At 36.6% G+C, this 17,012-nt stretch overlaps 1 protein-coding gene across 1 annotated transcript in view; it reads right to left on the reverse strand.

The window, feature by feature from the left end:
• The window catches only part of ppp2r5eb (protein phosphatase 2, regulatory subunit B', epsilon isoform b), a 50,387-nt gene that overhangs the window by 30,732 nt on the left and 2,643 nt on the right, over positions 1–17,012 (reverse strand). Inside the window, exon 2 of the mRNA XM_067421805.1 lies at positions 6,212–6,372. Coding sequence (XP_067277906.1) covers positions 6,212–6,368 — 157 coding nt within the window. The 5' untranslated portion in view covers positions 6,369–6,372. The remainder of the gene's footprint in view (positions 1–6,211; positions 6,373–17,012) is intronic.

Consider the following 17,012-nt stretch of genomic DNA (forward strand, 5'->3'; position numbering starts at 1 on the left):
TGAGTTCTGTTGTGTCGTTCTTTTTGAACTAATCTTAAATATGACTTGTGAACAAGTTGTCTCAAAGAGCGATTTGCTCATTTTGTGTTGACTGTGCATGTACTACAGGCCATCGGTTCTGTACAGGATCTTCTCTTAACCTATGGGGTTGCGAGAACGAATGACTGGAACCCAAAGGCTCGAGAGGTGGTGAACTAATCAATTCTGCTTTCGGGATTGCATGCATTGCTTATAGGGCTACACGGCCCAGATCAGACACTGATGATGGAATTAACGACTCAAACCCAAAAACAGGAGAGGTGTAATGTTACTAATCTTTCCAGGGAACAGACTTGATTAAATGTGAAGTGTCAAAAGAAAGAACGACTGGTATTCGGAGGTGAGGTGAACTAACAGCCTGAATAGCCTGAAGACTCAGCTGAGCATTTTAATTAATGAAACATTTCTTAAAGTTTGGCCTCAGCTACATTAGCATATATATATTTTTTAATTCTAAATGTGATCAACATTTGCATAAGCTCTAGATGTGTTTAATGGATTTTAACATTTTAATTATATTCTGCTGAAATGAACAAATGGACTTGAAAAAAGATTTGTTAAAGCTACACTGTATAACTTTTTTAGTTTATTCTTAGCTACAAACACTTAGTTCTTTCAAAAATATATGTGCTCATTTTTATCATTTATATATCATTTTTGAGCAAGTATTTTCTTAAGTTTATAATATGCCATTGAAAATACATACGGGTGAGGGGTTTGAATGCTGGTCGCCATGTTGTTTACGAGTCAGTAAAATGATCCGAACTTCCCACTACTATGCGTTGCTCAACATACGTCATTTACTTTGTTGCTGATTTGTTGTAGGTCTTTTCTGGTTTGGTTGAAACACAAATAATCACAGCCCAGTAGAGCAGTATTAGACTCATAACTTTGAATAGAATTGAGTATGACAACGTCAGGCTAGTGCTTTAAATGATTAATTTAATGATTACTTTTTTATTATTATTGTTTTCTATTAAAGTCCCCTAGAGTCTGAATCCTTTTATCCCTTAAAAATTATATTTGCTGATCAAAATTCCATATGTTTGAACTAAAATCTGATTCAGAAGAAGAGGAAGAGCGAATATAATCGATACATCAGCATGGTAATGTGTTTTATGTATCTTTACAACGTCGAACACAATGGTAATTCATATGATTAGCCTTTAGCTTGGCTATGTTATCAAACAGCTAATAATGTGTTGCTAATGTTACACAAACCATGTTCCCATTCGCCTTCTGAAAATCAGCATCCTGAGAAAAAACTTTTAAAAAATCATAGAATATCAGTGGAGACAAGCCAGGTTATACACGCACAGGTACATGTACGGTTTCAAACCACGTTTTTGAAACTCTTTTTGGTTCACTGCAGTTTTAAGGAAAAAATATTAAGCAATGGTGTTGCTGACTGATGAATTTGCACATGGTTTGTCTTAAACCCTTAAAAACACCACTGACATATAAACAACATTAGAAGCTTGATTTTCACCACAGGAGGTCTTTAACTGTCCTAGCTCAGATGCTTGTTTAACTCTAAAGGAAGAAGGGGAAAAACAAAGTCAGAGCAATGGACAAATGTAAGGCACATGACTGCACACACACCCACCCACATTTTCACTCCATTACACACACTCCACGAAAACAAGCTCTTCAGTTCAGAGTCAGACGCATGACCAACTGAATAAACCTGTAAGCTCCAGCTTTGATCTGATCACTTGTGCTCTCGGTGAAACAGACAGATTTCTGCACATCTCTCATTGAATAATTTTGAGATTGCCAGCAACAGCACCACAACTCTCAGGCAAGCTTTGGGGAACAAAACATTTAATATGAATGCATCTGTTTGTTTTACCGTGAAGGTCTTGTTGTCTCTAGCAGCAACCAAGGGTGACTCAGTAAACAACAGAGAAACATATTTATAATAAAGCAAAATCAACATTATTTGCATATTATTCACTAGTGGATAATGGAAAAAAGTCAGATCTGCACTTTTGTAAACAGTATGAGTAGTCACCCTAAACAAGCACAGACAAGTCGAGATGTACAACTCTACTATCTGACATTTTGCAATCTTACTGAAACGTTTTACAGAGCAGCATACGCAGAAGACGATTCAAATAAATCACACTACACTTACTATTTCTGCAGTGTGCAGCATGTATACTCTGTATATTTTCTAAAATATGCAATATATAAACTACCATTTAAACGGTTAGGGACAGCAATACTAAATAGATATAATTTTTTTTATATGTAAAGCTTTAAAATTACAGATACACACTACATTTTAAAATATATTAAAATAGAAAAACATATATATTTTTTAATTATAGTATTTAACAATGTTACTGTTTTACTATTTATTTTTGATTAAATAAATGCAGCTTTGGTGAGCATAAAATCTTAAGGCAGTGACTGGGGTGGTGACAGACAACAAGCCTACCTCCTTAAAACATTCACTACACAAATAATGAGGATGAACTTTTCTAACCAATTTATTTTGAGCCTACTGCAATTGATCTTCTACAATCTGGGAACAGCTACTATAACAAAAAAGGCTGCATAATAAAAACTGTATCAAAGCATTTTACTCTACCTATTTTGTCCTGCTAAAAATGTTACTCTACCTATTTCCATAAAAACTTTTCTAGCCATAAATTCACCTGTTAATTTATCATCAATAAGACATCCCAAATAATTTACAACATTCTTTGATTCTACTACAATATCACTGATGTTGACCAAAATTTTTGCATCTTTACTTACTCTCTTTCTAGAATTAAAAAGAATGGTTGCACACTGGACGAGAAGTGTAGCACCCCACTGTGTCTCGGACAACTCGCAGGTATCGCACACATTCTATCAGTTTATGGTCAGCACCAATATTGTTATGCTTAAAGACATTATGAAATTAAGATCATTTCTATACTATGTTATGATTGTACAGTACAATTGAATACAACTGTCGCTAAATCTGCAGCCTGAACATTAACTGAATTTATTGAGAATCTCAACTGAAAACCTAAAAACATCAGCAATCTCCATCTACTCAGCTGATTTTGTCCTTCAAAATCAGTGGTTTGTCTCATAATTCAAGATATTTCTACGCTACTTTAGGTGTGCTTCAGGCAGCCAATGAGGCGTTGTTGAGTTTTCCAATTGATCCTATCCGATTGATGTGATCCTGCGTTGTTCATGCAAAATACTGCAGAATGTTCACACGGAATTCATCTTCTGTGCTTCTTTTCTGCGCATTGCTTTCTATGTAGAAGAGCAAAAGACGGACATCTTTGACTGTTGCAGGCATCAAATTTATCAAATCCACTACTGACGCACTGCATCTCGAGTATGAGCGGTTTAAATTATCGCAATTTTTGTCAATATAACTCCATTCTGCCAAAATCCCAGATCGTCGATGCTCCTCTCCCACTGCATGCAACATCCGTAAATGACCCCATGTCACAAGCGCATCATTGTTGATTTCCTCTCGTGGCTGGACCAGGGTATTGATGAATATCTCACGACAAAAGGAGAAACAAGAGCATAATATTCCCATCACTGCTTCAATTATGCTTTTCAATAAACACCTCATATATTAACTGCCTCAAAAACTACTTTCATGTATTAAAAAAAACATGATCAGGTTCCTTCACACTATAAAAAAAAAAAGTATAAAAAAATCATAAAATTAGGAGAACAATTTGCAAAACCCATATGCATGCCACCATGTTAGAACCAACACGAACAAGTTCCCGATTCAATCAAACATATATACAATCAATCAAGAAACTTTGCATTGTACTTATCAGCATGAAAAACTAAACTTCTGATTTTGAATGGGTAATAAACAGAAAGCAAGAGAAAAGCCCTCCCTAAAACCACTAAGGCTATCAATCTCTAAAGCGCAAAAACTTTTATTATAGTAAATAAAAGCGGTCTTAATTAAACTTTTTCTCACTGCATCAAGAGTCAGAAATATCAAACATGTTTGATTTTTACGATTTGGGATTGTGCGGGCTCTGGCGCAGTCTGGAACAGTAAAATAATTGTAATGACACCACACAATTAAGGATTTTTTTTGGACAAAAGGTCGGTTGCGAAGCCTTGAATCGGACAACATGGCCGGCCTTATTTTCTAGCACTTCTCAACAGAGAGTGCATTTGATCAGTGGGCACCGAATATACCTGGTAATACAGAAAAAGTGGTACCGCCAAACGTTTTTTTGTACAGTGTGTCGTCTTGATTTCTTTGCTCTCTTTCCCCAGTTTCACTTTTAATCTTGTGGGTTGACTCGTTGACTGATTTGTAAAGCCAATGAGAGAGATCCCAATCACTGACGGACCTGATACCAATACAACATCCTCAGTCGACCAAGCTGCCACTGACACAAGCCTAGACAAGCGTACCACCACAAAAACTAGCCCGACCGACACTTGGCAATGATAGCCCAACACTGGCTAGCGTCCAGCTGTCAGTATGGTCCTTACAGACCGCAAAAATTTTTTAAAGGTAGTTTAACTAGAGAACACTGCCACAGAGGCGAAAAGTATACCCCACAATTAGCAATGCACCGATACCATTTTTTCAGAACTGATCCGATCCGATATTAAAAATTATGAGCATCGGCCGATACAGATACCAATCCGACACCAATGCAGTTTTGTTTAAAAAAATTATATGTAGAATTTTCTATACCTCAGTCTGTTAAACTGATAATCACTCTTTTGTGAATTAGGGCCTGTATACTAAGTTTTACTAATAAAAAAATTACATTAGATAGGGATTAGAAAATGCCACCATTCAATATTATTAAGTAGAATGTGTGTAGTGATATCACCACTCAAGATTTATCACTTGACTGTTGCCTGGTTTCGTTCCTTAAATACCTGATCGCACTCCATAAAGAAAAAAAAAAAAAAAAACAGAACCAACCAGCCTTAAAGAGCCGATTCTAGCTGGAAGCCCTACTGCTGTAGATCTCGACTTCGACTGGATGAAGTCTTAAAGTATCCAGACAATTTAGGGATTTTTTTCCACTGGTTACGTCATTCTTTTTTACCTTTGTATTTTCTTTAGCAATAGCAGTGATATAAATGAAAACCAGCAGCTGATTGGACAGATGCACAGACCCAAGTCACATATATCCAATAACAATGTTTTTTTATGTTTCTTTTTATGTTTCTTATGGGCCAATGAGGGTCTTCTTTTTTTGTTTGTGCTGAAGTAAATACATAGTAAAATAAAAATAAAATAAAAAAAAGATCTGGTTGTAGCCTAGGCAAGCCCGTGCGTCAATCCACGCCTGTGTATGTATATATGCAATATTTTATTGAGACATTTCTTTTAACAGTTTAACATTTCAGTTACTGTGTGTGAAGTGAGAACAATACAATCACTAGTCCAGTGTTGGGATCTAACTGACACTCGGGAGAAAGTAACATGATTCACAGCAATAATGCCAGCAAGATAAAGTCTTTTTTTGAGAAACCATAGAGCATTATCTACAGATCAAGCATAATAACAGAAACAATGAATCATCTTCGAGAGTTTCATCGTGTTGACTGTCATAACCGAACGCGACACACAGATTGAAAGCTGAATGGAGAGTGACTGAGCCGCAGCAGAGGGAAACATGCATTGACGTGAACTTGAATTTAATGACTTAAATATTCATCTGTACTCGCATTAAACTATGGAATGGCTTTAGAACACCTATAATATAGTGCACGAAATGTTGATGATGCTTTATAATGTTTTTGTGCCTTTTGTGGGGCACTGAGGCTTAACAATAACACAGAATATTATATGCACAATATCGGATTTGGATCAGTCCTGTCTAATTCGATATCCGATCCAGCAAATAATGGCGGATCAGAGCCGCTACCGATACTGAGTATCAGATCGGTGCATCCCTACCCACAATGCAGTGCACTCAGCTTTTCGTGAGGGATGAACAATACACAATGATCTTCATTAAAAAAAGATTATTCTAATAAAACCAACAACACACTAGCATTTTGCTAGTGTGAAAAACATTACATTTATAGCAAAGTCTATTTTATTGTAAGGCTGTATAGACCATTGAAGCAGTCTGAATGAGAATTATTTTCTACTCTGTATTTCAGTGCTCAGGTGGTTATGAGAGCTTTTAGGTTATCGTGAGTGAGTCACCTTTGAGCAGGGGAAGAGGTGTGAGTTCGATTGGTTTGCCCTGAGAGCGGAACTGTGAGGAACTCTGAGAACGTTTCTGCTTGGCCTTCCGGACAGACTTCCGGGAAAATCCGTCTACTTTATCCACTGATGGAGGAGTGGTGGCTGCGGAGGACATAGCCCTGGAAAAGAGAGAGAGTGATGTGTAGGATAAATCATCAACAAACATTTGACACACCCTATACAAACATGTCACATTATTTTGAATGAAAACATTTTTAAATATTTTAATTAAATTGCAATCGTTTGGTATGTGTAAAGAATATATCTATGAATAGTCTGATACATGACAACATTTGAGGGTTATTATAATGTCCCATGTAAGATCTTAAATAAGCTCAGCTTTCAAAAATTTCATATGATCCCAGGATTTAAAAATACTTCCTTGAAGTGACCACTGTAGGCTTACTTTGCCAGCACCAATTTGAGGCCCTTTATTAAAGCTACACTGTGTAACTTTTTTAGTTTATTCTTAGCTAAAAACACTTAGTTCTTTCAAAAATATATGTGCTTATTAATGTATATTTACTTCTATCAAGTAATAAAGTATTCTCGTAAGTTTATAATATGCCATTGAAAATACATACGGGTGAGGGGTTTGAATGCCGGTCGCCATGTTGTTCCTCCATCTTGAAAGTACATTAGCCAAAGAGGGACATACCCGTAAATTCCAGCTTCGCCTTTCGCGTTTTAACACTCGATGGCAACGTGTCGAATGTGAAGAGGGGAATTGCCGTGTTAATCTTGGGACTAAATCTTAAATGTTTAAATTACTTTTTTTAATCCCTCGACACCTGTGATTTCATGTAACAATTTGGAAGGGACTAACTTCTTAATTACATTAAGTTTATTACAGGAGTGGGGATGTGTTTTCTAGATGTGGGCGTTACAGAAGGTCATGTGCTGTGGACTTGATTTCTTGGACTACATTAATAAACTTGGATTATCCAGGACTTCTTAAATATAACTCCGACTTTATTCGTTTTAAAGAAGAATGTCATAAACACCTAGGATGACTTGAGGGGGAGTAACTCATGAGTAAAACACCTTGAAGTCTTCTTCTATTGTAACCTGTGGTAGTTAAGCGTTTCAGTCACACGATGGCACCAGATAGTCGACGACAGAATTGGCAGAGTGACACGTTAAGCATAAGTACTGTACGGGCAAGATAACTAGTAGTACCTGGATTTGTTATTCAATTTGGGCTGTTGTTATCTGGGAATAACATACTGCTGGAATGCGTGATTGACCAATCAGAATCAAGAATTTCACAGAGCCGTGTAATAAATATGGATATTATTCTTACAAAAACCCATCGCTACGCTTCAGAAAGCCTTTATCAACCCCCTGGAGCCATATGGATTATTTGTAAGATGGATCAATGCACTTTCTTTGGCCTTCAAAAGCTGGCACTCCTTTATCGACCATTATAAAGCTTGGAAGAGCCAGGTTATTTTAAAATGTAAATATATCTCAGATTGTGTTCGTCTGAAAGGAGATCACTTGAGGGCGAGTGAAGGCTTGAGGGCGAGTAAATCATGGTGTAATTTAAATTTTGGGGTGAACTATCCCTTTAAGAAAACTTCACGAGTGTATAGTGGGCAGAAAAATAGAGACAAGATTACACCTACCTGACTAATATTAAGATACTGTCTTCGCAGTTTCTGTGATTTACCTCTATTTATTAATTTTCTAAATGTATTTGTTTCGTATTGAAATGAAAGCATGCTAAAGATTGTGTATGGCAGCTCAGGTAGGTCAAAAACACACAAGGAGAAGCGTTAGGATAGTACAACCTCAGCAAATCACAGACAGTCGCATTAGGACGGGATTAGCATTCCCTGTGATCATTTCCCTGAACATTTTTATAAAAGGTAAAAGTCGCTGTAATCTTTACTGGCATTGTCTGTAATGATTACTGCGATGGCACATTCGGATGGGACTAAATCACAGAGAAGCTCTGGTAATAATTACTTTACCCCACTTCTCCATGTTTAACTAATCCCATCCAAATAGAGCTAAAGTGAATGAGTTTGTGTGTATGTACGAGAGCCCAGATTTTGTGTAATGAATGCATGTTTGAAAGTCTCAGAAATATTATTATTAGCAAATGTTTGTATCACTATAATTGTCCATTCATAGACAACTGTTTTTGTTGACATGATCACTCTGGGACTTTGAGCTGAATGTAATTACAGAACACACAAATATATTTTGCATCCTAATATTTGCAAGCCACTCAGTAATTATGCACCAACATAGTCACACAAAATACTCCACCTGTCAATGACACTAACTAGGCTGCTTAATTACATAATGATCAATAGGTTATTCATGCAGAACAACAGAGAATGTTGCAAATATAATTTCTGACGAAAGCCACTGTGAATTCAATGTTCAAGCAAACAGGATTCTGGCGGGACTGTTCTATGACAAATTAAATAACCAGGGGCCATATTCACAAAACATCTTAAGGCTAAAAGTAGCTCCTAACTTGCCGATTTAGGAGAAACTCTTAAAATAATGGGTGTGTTAGTCCTAATTTTAGTACTCTAAATTTTTTGCTATAAGAGTACTTCACAAAGCATTTAAGCGCTAAAACTAGCTCCTAAATCTGTGCAACACTAGCAGTAGTCAAGAGGACTCCTAAGTCACTAAGACCAAATCACTAAATAATCATAATGGCTGTTGCTGCCACCCAAAGACACTATACAAAATTGAGGCAATATTGATAATACATATATCTTTAATAAAAATAATAATAATAATAATGTGTGGTAGCTGTTTTTACCAGTTCACACCTACAAATGACTGAATAACGTAAAACAATAAGCATATTTGACGTGCTGTCCAAAGCGATCAAGGGCTGCATGGGCATTTAGCCCAAACCCAGAGTTTGCCCCATATCGCAGACCGAGAGTGAGGAATGGCGTAGCGGAGGGATGCAGAAAACTGTGGAGGTGACTAACGTTAGGTGCGTCTGCTCTCAGCTGTGTATATACCACCTCTTGCGCTGATTAGATAGACAATTTGAACGTGCTCCTCATGAACTTAGTTTATAAAACAAAATTTTAGCTTGAATTCTGCGATCTCTCGAGATGCAGACATGTAAGTGGCTGACAATTAGCTGAACATACTTGTTTAAATAGTGACACAGCCAACATTTTAAAATCTTTATTTGAATATGGCAACATTCTTATTTTAAAATCTTTATTTGAATATGGCAACATTCTTATTTTAAACATTTGTTTTGAACATAGCAACATGAAACCAAAATATTTCTATATTTAAATAACATCATGACATCATCCATTGTAACGAGGTCAAATCCGCCCTCACTCTTAGCTCAAGATTTCTCTCTATTCCTTAGTAAAAGTTGATTTCAGCAGCTTTGTGAATAGGGTTTAAGAGAAAACTATTAACTAAGAACTTTTACTGCTATTTAGGAGAATTCTTAGTGGTAAGGTCAAATGTTTTGTGAATACGGCCACAAAACCTAAATGCTTAGTGCAAAAACAAGAGATTGCAGACACTGTCAAATTCATCTCCATCATTGTAAACACAACAGCCATTAGTTGCATTGGGAGTCTTTAGATCAGTGATGTGTGTGTATATCCATAATGTGTGTGCATTAAGCTTTTTTGCAGGGCCAGTGTAAACAAGCAGCACTAAAACCAGGCCTGAAATTTCAATGCCCTTGGATAAAGAAGTTTGCAATTCAAAAGCAACTGTAATTACAAAAATGGCTAAAGGAAATGATGTGGTATAAAATGAAAATCTAGGCAGAGATGTAAATAAAGGCAGGAATGGAGACTACAATGAAAGATAAACCATGTAAACAAATTCATCATAAGCTAAAGAAAAAAAAGAAAAAAAAAGAAAAAAAAGAAACGGCCCTGTTGTGATGGAAGGTGTGTAAAATACAGGACACTGACTCAGTTACCTGTAAGTCTTGATCAGGGCTTTGAACAAGTCTACAGGTGTTATTTATTTTGACTGAAAGCAATTGTAATGTAATGAAGTCATTCTGATTGATGAATCTGAAAATAATATTTACCATGAACACTAAATAAAGTGATCGGGTTGATGTGCACATGTTTATGTCACAAGTAGAGCTGCACGATTAATTGTTAAAAGATCACAATCTTATTCCTAAATGACTGCGATTCTGCAGGTCTTTAATATGTTTCACATCGCAACTTTGCAAGCATCTCCAAGACACTTGAAGAAACCCTCCTGCAAAGCTCCCTGAAAAACTATGAGCAGGTGAACCAGGACAAAAGCTGTTTCAAACGCAAAGGATGGTCACACCGAACACTGATTTGATTCATTAGGAGTTCATTTATAAACAAAATCCATTTTACGCACAGGTAACGCCGGTTCGAATCCCGCTCAACGGACAACTAGGATCGGGGAGACCCAGTAAATGTGCGGGGGATGAAAATACACTTTATTAAAAGTGCTGGGGACACGTCCCCCCCGTAATCTACGGCCATGCTTGAATTGAACACTAAGCTTGCGTCCTTCCATCCGTCAGACTCACGTGGTAGCCAGGCATCTCATTCAATGGCGAGCTCAGTCAGTTGACGGCGTGTGCTTGAAAGTTCTGACACAAGTGTTAGGATTCCGATTGGCCCAGAGAAATGTCAGTTATAAGAATTATCCAATAATGTTTCGCATGTCTAGTCTACAGAACTGTTCCATGCGCTTCACGTAAATGACCCAAGTGACCAAGAAAAAGGCGATTGTCGCCGAAAAGCGAAAAGTTTGCAGGTTTTCGGTTTCTTCATGTAGCCGTGTCATTTAAGGCTTTGAGGCGTGTCATTCCAGCAGCGCTCGCCCTTCATATGATCAATGCAAGCCGCCACAGTTCTAATCGCAAGAAAGCGTGTCAAAATTACTATTCCTAAACTGTAAATAATATTTAGCTCACCTAAAAATGTAAATACTGCATGTACTCACTCTCATGTTGTTTTCGCATGTCTCGCAATCATTTAAACATCAAATAAAGAAGCCATTGTGTCTCTTCAGAAGATTTGGATTTGGATTAGACACTCGATTAGTTATTTTTACAATGCTATGACATTTATTTGATCTTTTTGATATAAAGTTTGAGAGGAATGGACAGTCCCGCCGCTGGCCGTCTTGATGCTCTAAGCGTCAATACTTTAAGATGCCCGCAGCACTGGGACGAACTTAAAGGGAGGGACAGAAATCGCAGGTTTTATAACAAACATCTTCATTTGTGTTTAGCTAAATGCTAGACTAAACAACATACAGGCTGTGTGCACAGCTTCTGTGCTATGTCGTGTGCATTCAACCAGTCAGCGTACTGCTGTCACAATGTAACATGATATCCAAGCACGCAGAATAATATACGTGTTTTTAAAATCATGGCTTGGAACGATTACCTAATTGTAGCATCCATAATCATAATCGCGATTAGAAATTTGATTAATTGTGCAGCCCTAACTGGAATGTATTATTACAATTAATGGCAAAACTTTTTTGGAAAATGCAAACTGATTATACCTACAGACACACTATTGCAAAATATATAAATAACTGGCTTAAAAACATTTTTGCCAGGTGAAAATACTAACGTTTCTAAGACTTTTGCACAGTACTGTATTCACTAACGCTGAATCATCCAATAACGAAACAAGTCGTGATGAATGAGACATTGAACAAAATAACAAATATGTAAAATATTGGTTACATTTTTATTTATTTATTAATCTTTAAAAATAGACTACATCAATGATAATTTTTTCAGAACCCCTAGTTTGCATGTTATTTTGTTTAATTGTCAGTTTTTTTTTCTCTCTTAAGAATCGTGGGAGAATTATGATCCCCATTTTACAAGAAAAAAACTCACAGTTTATCCAGGATCATACAGCTCTAGTCACAATTTTCAAATTGGAATTCATTTTTCGACAAGCACACACTTCATGAATATAGGGTGATTAGGACAGAGTGATTAGGACACTTATTCCAAGTCACCACTAGACATGTGCTGATTTTCGGTAATGCGATATATCACGATAATGAATATGCACGATATTGTTATCGTGGGCACTTCAAAATATCATAAATAATAATTTATTAACAATTATTAAATTTTTTATAAAGCACTCAAGAATACGTTGCCCATCAAGCGTATAAATGCTCAACAACGCTGTATTCTGCGTCAAAGGACGCGCTCAGATGAGAAGCAAATGAACGAGTGAAGGAGACGCACTAATGAAATGCCGCTCGAATACAGCAGAGGGCGCTGATGAACTGCAGAATGCAGCGGTTACCCCAGCACAAAAGCAAGCTAGTGAAGTTTTTAAAACAGCCATTCGTTTTTTGTTATCTCAATGTTGTTCATCACAGCACCAAATACTTAATACTTAAAAGACTTAATATGCTATTTCTTTTCAAACTTAAACATTTTTATGTTTTAATCTGGACTACAACATGCCCTAATGATTAGATTTTTTTAATTTTTATGTTCAGTAAAACTTTGAGACATACGACTTTATTAGTTAACATGTTAATTCATTATTACCAAACTGACAATGAAAAATACTTATAAAGAATTAATTATTCTAAGTAATGTTAATTTCTTAGTTACTGTTTAATAACATTAAAATCAAAATCAAAATAGCTTTTTGACATAAGATACAACTAACAATGATCAGTATTTCTTAACTAACATTAACAAAAACATAATACTTTCTGTACCAAATGTAGCTATTGCTCAATCTTAGTTAATGCATTAAATAATGAGAACTTATTGTCAACTTATTGTCCTGTTGTTCTTTATAGCCTAATTCTTTTGCACTTTAATCTGTTTGAAAATTGTACAGCTCTGGAAAAAATTAAGAGACCACTGGTGCATTGTATTATTGTATTTAAACATTCAGTTATTTATGTTATTACAAAAATTGTTCTTAAAGCTGTTATGCTATGACAATACATTTTTTGCAACTTATTTCAATATTGTGATAATATCGTATATCGTGATAAAAGCTTCAGCAATTAATCGCAACATGAAAAATTAATATCGGCACATGCCTAGTCACCTGAATGGCATAAAGTGTCCCAATCACCCTACAGTTTAGCGCTGTTGGTGTACTACCATCCTGTAACAATTTCTTCTGTTTTTGTTTTAAAAAGCAGATTTTATATTTATCCATTTCAGGTCCTAATTAGGAGATGACGAGCACATTTATCAAGCAGTAAACAAGTAAACATGCACACAAAACAAGGCATCTGTGCTGTGGATATAGACTGTGGGGAAACGTTGTCATTACGCCATTCCTACATCATTGCACATGCACACACAGTTTCAATTTACAATCCCATCAAGTGTTTACATTAAGTATTAAGTGATATGTGATTGTGAAGGCCAACTATGATGACCTCTACTTGGAATTTGTCCCCTGTATTTAACCCATACAAGTTATGGCTTGTTTCCACAGAGCTGTACTGGACAGTACAGTATAGGGGTGTAACGATACACGATTCCATATAAATCACGATACTAAACTCACGATACGATATGTATTTTGATATTTTAAGCCCAAATAAAGAAGAGGGTTTTTGTATTTGTAATATTAAAATTATAATATTATTATTGTATTATTATCCGGACTAGGGGTGTGCCATATAATACTGTTCACGATAATACCGGTATACATTTTTACATGATAAAAAAAGTGTCATATTGTGATATCAATGATATAGCTACCTAATGAGGTATGGCGCATTTACTTTCCCTATGCACATGCACAACACCTGTCTGAACCCTTGTTTATACTTTCGCCTGGCTCCGCTGCGCGAGCCTCCGCTGACTGCACGCTCTCCTCCCCAAACGGATGAGGTGTTTATACTTGACGCGCAAGCCGTTCTGCTATTCTTTGAAACGACAGAGGGCGACTCAGAGTAATTGTTCTATAAACCATCAGGAAAAAGCGTTGAGAAGAAGTGAGCTAATGTACACAGATGATGATATTTATTTAAGTACATTTCACCCAAAACCACACTACTAGAGAATCGTGTTTTCCTTGGCTTATATTATTACTTGTTATTATTACTTGTGACATAAGAACAAAATGTATGTATGCAACTAAATTAATGTTTTAAATATTTCCTAATTTCACTAAACATTTAATGTCATGATTTATTTATTTATTTGATTAAACATGGATCTTTATTTAAAAGGGCTTATTTCTGCTTTTGTAGGCTCATTTTGTATATAAGCACCTAATTTGTATGTGCAAACTGGGTGCCGGTGTGATGAGACTTCATGCTCGGCTAGATTCGCCGGGAGCCCGCTCATCTTCGGATTACCACATTACCACAATATGTTTGTTATAAAAATGCGCTGCAGCTGCACAACGCCAGACGAAATGGGGTCTTGCACACCAAACGCACATGACTGCCCACTCCGCGTTGATATCATTTTCGAGTGACGCACGCACGCTTCATAATGAAAACAGCGCATTAATATAGAACTATCCCTGCGTGCCAATTCACATACTATCCATCCTAAAAAGTATTCGAAAATAGAATTAGAATGTCCCAAATCGTAGTATGTTGAAAAGAGTATTCCAAAGATTCCCGGATGCTTTACTATTTCCGGTCAGAATTCTTAGAATGGATCATAGACCGTAAAAAAATATGGACGACTCGACATCATCCGTTTCCGCTTGTCAGATTTGAAGCTTTCAGGCAGCCTTGCACGGCGCGGACATCTTGGGACCGAGTCTGCGCAGTAGCGATTTCGGGACCGGAGTTGCGCAGTAGAGCTCAGGAAGTAGAGCAGGAAGTACAGCTGCGATATCAAAAGCCCGCCCACACTCTCGCAGATGCAGAACAATTAATTATGTTGGTGTGAAATAAACAGTTATGGAAATGTAGAAATTAAAGCTAAAGCTTTAATCTGCTCCCAAAAATTTCGAAAAAAGTCCGTTAATGCCTCAGTGATAACCACTCAGAGAAGCCGTCAGTCTCAGCTGTCAATCATGACGTCACACCCCCCGTTTTTATAGCATCAAATAACTAACTCAAACTAAACTTATTTTTAAAACGAACACCTGAAATGAAATCATCGTGATGATAACTGCCTTCAGTGACATAAACTAACTTTGGGGGACATTTTTTGAAGTGTAATTTTATTATTTAGTTTGCCTCGCGTCCATTAGAAATCACAGAGGGGCGGCTATACTGGGACCGGTCACCGGGGGGCGATCGAGGCGCGAAAGCTTCAGTAAATGAGAGGGAGACTGCAGGCTTGGTATGGATCGATGGGCACTCTAACGGCTAATATTGCCCACAACCCATTGCGAGTTGGACGAGAATTTGATTAGAACTACAAACGCGGATAAAAAGCGTCAAAAAACTACAAACATGATGGATGTGCGAGTTCGACGGTTAAGTAGAGAAGTTTAGATAAAGGGGTTTGAGTGACCAACTATCAATATTTAACCTGACAAAAATATATTTATTCAGTGTTGTCACATTATATTTCACCTGCAGCAGCATTGTGAACTTTTTTAATGACACGTTTGGCCATTAACTTTAAAATGCATCATTATATTTAAACTGCAAACACATAAGGAGATCTCTGACCCACAAAGACCCACACATGGCAGATCAACGAGCGGCTACATTTCTCTCCGATACGGTAGGAGATTAAACTGAAAGTGGAGGATTTGAACTGTGACGAATCTGACGATGATTGACTGGGCAGATAAACGTGACGGGATGCACGTAAACTAAGTGACAGAGTCCGTTAAAGATGGCGAAGTAGTATGTCCCGAAGCTTTTCTGCTACACACTCAAAAGTATATACCTTTTCTTCACAAAAAGAGTACATACTTTTAGGACGTAGTATAAGTAGGCGAATTGGGACGCAGCACATGACTCATCTGACTTAGTGCATTAAACGATTTTATTTACTTCCAGCCAATCAGAATCGAAAGGATCGCTTAAGTTATTGTTAAACTAAAATGATATGTTATAGTTTTACATAAGATTTCCAGTAAAAACACTAATAACTTGTACCAAAGCTACTTTGCGTTTTTTTTTCATTTGCTGTGTGTGACTATAAAGCTGCCACCTTTTGACAATAGATTTACACTTTGAATTAAATATTCTCTCATCAATGACAGTAGCTGATTGGAAAAGGATGGGCAATGTCCTTCATTTTGTTTGCACTAATAAATGCTGCTGCTTACCAGCTGCAATCACCAATAAAACATATATTTTTAATATTTCATATTCTATATTGTCATAAATATCATTATTGCAAATATTCTTGAAATATTGTGATATAATTTTGAGGCTATATCGCCTACCCCTAAAGCAAACAGGCTTTAAGAGGAAGACAGAGATGAAGAACTAAGTTTCAGCCTTTAAAAACAAACAAAAAAGCTGGCCAAGGAATCAGAGAAAAAGAGAAAGACCACCTAAACTTTCCCTCTGGTCATGTTAGCGGAACTAAAAAAAAACTTGTAATAGACTTAAATCTGAACTGAGTTATTTTGTTTGTTTTGAATTCAGACAAAGCAGACAAAAGCCAATTTGCACAAAAATTTGAATAAATGTTTATTTCCCCCGTCCAATATCTGAAGCAGGTGTGTACTTTAATTCGACCACTCCAAGCACTTTGATATTGCTGTTCGAGAGGTTTAAATTAACAGACACCAAAGGAGTGAGATGCTGTTAATGTCTATCGCTGATATCCTATAATGATGCACTGTACGGGCTA

Source organism: Pseudorasbora parva, chromosome 17, assembly GCF_024679245.1.
Source record: "Pseudorasbora parva isolate DD20220531a chromosome 17, ASM2467924v1, whole genome shotgun sequence".
Classification (NCBI taxonomy): Eukaryota; Metazoa; Chordata; class Actinopteri; order Cypriniformes; family Gobionidae; genus Pseudorasbora; species Pseudorasbora parva.